The sequence below is a fragment of the Triticum dicoccoides genome, chromosome 7A (assembly GCF_002162155.2).
Source record: "Triticum dicoccoides isolate Atlit2015 ecotype Zavitan chromosome 7A, WEW_v2.0, whole genome shotgun sequence".
Lineage (NCBI taxonomy): Eukaryota > Viridiplantae > Streptophyta > Magnoliopsida > Poales > Poaceae > Triticum > Triticum dicoccoides.
The window spans coordinates 702,013,388-702,017,978 of record NC_041392.1 but is presented as its reverse complement, the minus strand read 5'-3'; the positions used below and the strand labels follow the sequence as shown (position 1 = coordinate 702,017,978).

At 45.7% G+C, this 4,591-nt stretch overlaps 1 protein-coding gene across 1 annotated transcript; it reads right to left on the bottom strand.

Moving 5' to 3' along the window:
• Nucleotides 1–881: 881 nt before the first annotated feature.
• On the bottom strand, nucleotides 882–2,198 carry LOC119333948 (aspartyl protease family protein 2-like). The gene has a single exon (XM_037606657.1). The coding sequence runs from the start codon at nucleotides 2,196–2,198 to the stop codon at nucleotides 882–884; it is 1,317 nt and encodes a 438-aa protein (XP_037462554.1).
• Between the last annotated feature and the right edge of the window lie 2,393 nt (nucleotides 2,199–4,591).

The window sequence follows — 4,591 nt, the reverse complement described above, 5'->3', positions numbered from 1 at the left end:
TATTTAAGTTGTTCAACTATTTTAAAAATTTAAATTTTTTAATTTTTTTAATTTTTTGTATTTTTTTAAGAATTTCGTAGAAATGTTAATTTTTTTGAAAAGGTGTCTGAATTCTATGTTGGTGTTACCTCTGTACGGGATTTTTAGGCTGGAAAGCCACCGGTGGAAGTCAATTTTTGTAAGGCAGGTTGCTATTCCCTAGGCCTGAATTAACAGGCAATTTTTTAGTCATTGCAAATTGTTAAGCGAAAGTTGCGCTACGATTGGGCCATGGGCCATGCAGCCCATATATATGCGCATGGTAAAAAAAAAAGCAACATGCGAGAGCATTGGGAGATGCGAGGCAATTTGGCAACTAATTTATGATATTTACTTCCTCCTTTCCGGTTTATAGGGCTTATCTCAAAATTTTAGTTTTTCCATTTTATAAGGCTCAATTTGGTTGTTTCCCATCACATGTTCAGATTCCAAAGTGCATTAAATCATTGCATGCAAGTATTAAGAGAAAATTAATGCATTGGTAAACATAGTTTTGTGAGGAAAACAAGAGCATTAATTGGGTGCTTTTGCAAACTACAAAAAGTATTCCACCACTCACCATCTACCTTGGTTGGTGAGATTTTTAAATTGAGCCTTATAAACCGGAAAAGAGGAAGTAATATCCTTCAATCCTGCTCTCTAATCAGGCAGATTCAATACCAAAAACTGCCCCCGATGTGCCTTGGTCTTGGCAATCCTGTCTACCCAATAAATCCGGACGGAGTAATTCTTAAATCCGTACGCTTTTTACTTTTCACAAACACTGTACAGCGCAAGTGGTATGCCTCTTAACCACACGAGCAAGAGGACCCTAGTTCGATTCCTATTTGTTTTATGAACTTTTACAACCCCTGAACACCACACCCCCAGCCGTCATTGCAGTTCTCGGGGGTGAAGTAGACCCTGCTGGCGGCGAGGTCGTACACAAAGCGCGTGCGCCGTTGCTGCAATGCCCCGATGATGGTGATGTCCGGGCTCGGTGACACGGCGAGGCAAATGTCTTGCTCGCGCACTACAAACAACTGAATCGGTGTGAGCACGAGGTCCTGCTCAAAATGCAGTGTCACCGTGGGCAACTGCGAGAAGTGGGAGTGCGCCGCGCGGAAGCAGAGGCCGGAGCTGGTGTGGTGCACCGGCAAACCGAGCCTCCTGCCGTGCTCCGCCAGGGTCTGCTCCAGGACATTGTATGCAGCCTGGATTATCACACTCCGAGACGTCCCGACGTCGATCACGGTCCCGCTGTGCCACTTGCCATCGGCGGTCTGTCGGCGCCTGAACACCTCCGCCAGGTTGCCGCCCAGCTGCGTCCCGGCTACGCTGATGCCGCCGAGGCTGACAAAGTAGGAGCTATGCTCGGGGTAGAGGATCCTGGTGCTCTTCATGCGCCTCGTGTCCACCGGGATGTCATTGCCGAACCGGAGGAAGCCGTGCCGGTTCGCGGACCCGGGCACGAAGAGGCAGTAGGAGAAGCGATGTAAGCCGTGCCGTTGGAGTAACACCGGGACGAGCGACGGATACGTCTTGCCCAGGCCGAGGACGCCGGCGAGCACTCCGTGGCTGACGAAACCTGTGCTGCTGTGCGCGCAGCCAATGATGACGGTGGGAAAGACCACCGGTGCAGATCCCGTGAAGGATAGGGTCTCATCACCGAGCACGCCGCTTGCATGTGCGCCACCAGGGCGGATGGGGGTGACATGGAACTTGCACACGTCGGGCCCCGGGGGTGAACAAAGGCGGCTTGTGGGTGCGAGGTGGCGGAATGACGGCGACATTCGCGGGTGGAAGGGCGGCGGATCCTGCTGAAATGGGCATTGGATCAGCACGCACTGCATCCATGTCAGGCTGCTTGTCATCTCCATCGCGAGGGTGTACGTGCGGCGGCCATGGCCCGTCCCAACAGTGGTGACAACGTTGTACCTCCCTGGGAGAAAGCGTACATGCGGTCGAAGCGCGGTAGTGTCGTGCCCAACTAGCTCCTTCAGGTGAAGGAAGCCGTCGTCGTTGACATGGATGGTATTGTTCCAGCTGGGGCTGGGAACCAAGCGCAGGCTGAATCCGCCGCTGAGGCCTGGTGTGGCATCGTCAATAGTGGCGGTGGTGGGGTGGAGGAGCGCCGCAAGCACCAGAGGGAGGAGGAGAGCGTGAGCGGTGAGCTCCATGGATGTATATGTTGTAGAAATGCGAACACACCGACTGGCTAATTAACTTGTGTTGGTCTGTGCATGCAACAATGAGTACGAGTAGTACCCTTTTAGACTGCTCACAGTGGGGAGTAACATAGAGTAGTAACTTGTCGATGTTACTAGTCTATGTTACTACCTCCATAGTGGGTAGTAACATATGAGTGATATCATGAAAGAGTTCATTTATTAGGCTATAGACTCATTATGCCTTGAAATGTGTGATGTTACAGTAACTAGCTAAGTTACCACAAACCTCTCTCTCCTCTTTAATTAGCTGCCACATAAGCAATCTTCTATTGAAATATGTGATGTTACTACTTAAGTTACTTCCATTGTGACTAGTCTTATAGATGATGAATTGAACTATTGGAGGAGAGTTTGGCAGCATTTATTATGAACCAAAAATCTTCCGTTGGGATTTACATATCCCTTGCACACTTCCATGTAGAGGAGGGTTTGGCTACATTTAGGCTGGTTGTAATGGGGAGTATCATATATTAGTATCATGCATATGATACTAGTGTATGATACTACCTCCCTAATGCATAGTATCATATATTAGTATCATGTAGCACTCTATTTATTGCCATGCATAACACAAAGTAGCATATCATTTATTATGATACAGTATCATGATATGATACTCCATCCTCTTTTTCTTCATTTAATGCTATGACACCTCATCAAAATTGTCTAGTTGGCATGCATGATACTAGCTATGATACTACCATTACGACCAGCCTTATTATGAACTAAAAATCCTTTGTTGGGATTTGCATGTCCCTCGCACTTGCATGTAGATGAGGGTTTGGCTGCATTTACTATGAACCAAAAATCCTCGGTTGGGATTTGTGTATCACACGCACTTCCATGTAGAGGAGGGTTTGGCTGCATTTACTATGAACTGAAAATCTCTACTAGTTGGGAGTTGTATATACTCCTAGTAAATTGGTTGCATTTAATATAAATCCAAAATACCTTGTTGAGATTTGCATATCCCTTCCACACCACCATGTAGAAGAGGATATTTCTACATTTATTATGAATCAAAGATATCTTGTGGATATTTGCATATGCTTTGGCCTTTGCACACTTCCATGTACTATGAATTACTTTATACTACTCCCTCCGCCTAGGTGTGTAAGTCATCTTACGAAAACCAAATAATCCCAAAACACATAGGCGCGGTACATTAACTCTCATCTCGTTTCTTGTTTCGTGACATATCAACCAATAAGAGATGTGAGCCATGCATGCATTAAATGGCTTGAGACTATCAAACACGACATACAGTGGTTAGTTCATTGCATGCAATATTATTAATTAGCAAAAAAACATTAAGTTCTATCGTTTTCCCCTCCACCTTGGTCGCGGTGCGCAAGCTAAGATGACTTACACACCTAGACGGAGGGAGTACCTTCTTTCCAGTTTAGACTAGCCATAGTGGGAGTAACTTAGGTAGTAACGTAACGCACCCCAAGACATATATGCTTATGTGGCATGGATTTAATGAGGAGAGAGGTGTTTGTGGTAGTAACATAACATAACACACCCCAATACAAAATGAGTCTGTAATATAATAAATGAAGGCTTGCATGACACTACACTTATGTTACTACCCACTATGATGGTGGTAACGTAGACTAGTACTCCCTCCGTCTAGGTGTGTAAGTCACATTAGGTAGAGCATCGCAATCTAGATGGATTTTGGCTGCATCGGGTGACCGGAATACAGAATATTTTCATGCCCAGGCAGTTCAACGGAAACTTATAAATAAAATTGAGTTGCTAACAAGAGCAGATGGCTCAACATGTCAGACTATGGATGAGAATCATGCAGAAGTCCAAGGTTTCTATGAAGCGTTATATACTTCCCAGGGATTCAGGCCTATGGACGAGCTGCTCAATCTTATCCCGCAAAAGGTGACTCCTCTTATGAACGAGCATCTAGATAAACCATTCACAGCCCAGGAGGTCAAGGAAGCTTTATTTCAAATGGCCCCATCCAAAGCTCTGGGTGTTGATGGTTTTACAGCGGGGTTTTTTCAGTGGCATGGGGATCTCCTTCAAGAGGACATTGTGCTGGCTGTTTTGGATTTCCTAAATGGTGATGAGTTGCCGGTGGGAATGAATGATACTTCAATAACTCTTATACCTAAAGTAAGATACCCGCAACTCATATCACAATATAGGCCAATTTCTTTATGTCATGTTTTATATAAGATTGCTTCCAAGTGTATCACAAACAGGGCAAGAGAGTTTATGGATGAGATCATTAGCGAAGAATAGAGTGCTTTTATCCCGGGGCGCCTTATCACTGACAATGTCCTTATCGCCTATGCGAGCATCCATGCGATGCGGCGTCGGAA

Coding starts and splice junctions, on each gene's coding strand:
- LOC119333948 (XM_037606657.1), bottom strand. CDS start 2,198: ATGGAGCTCACCGCTCACGCTCTCCTCCTCCCTCTGGTGCTTGCGGCG.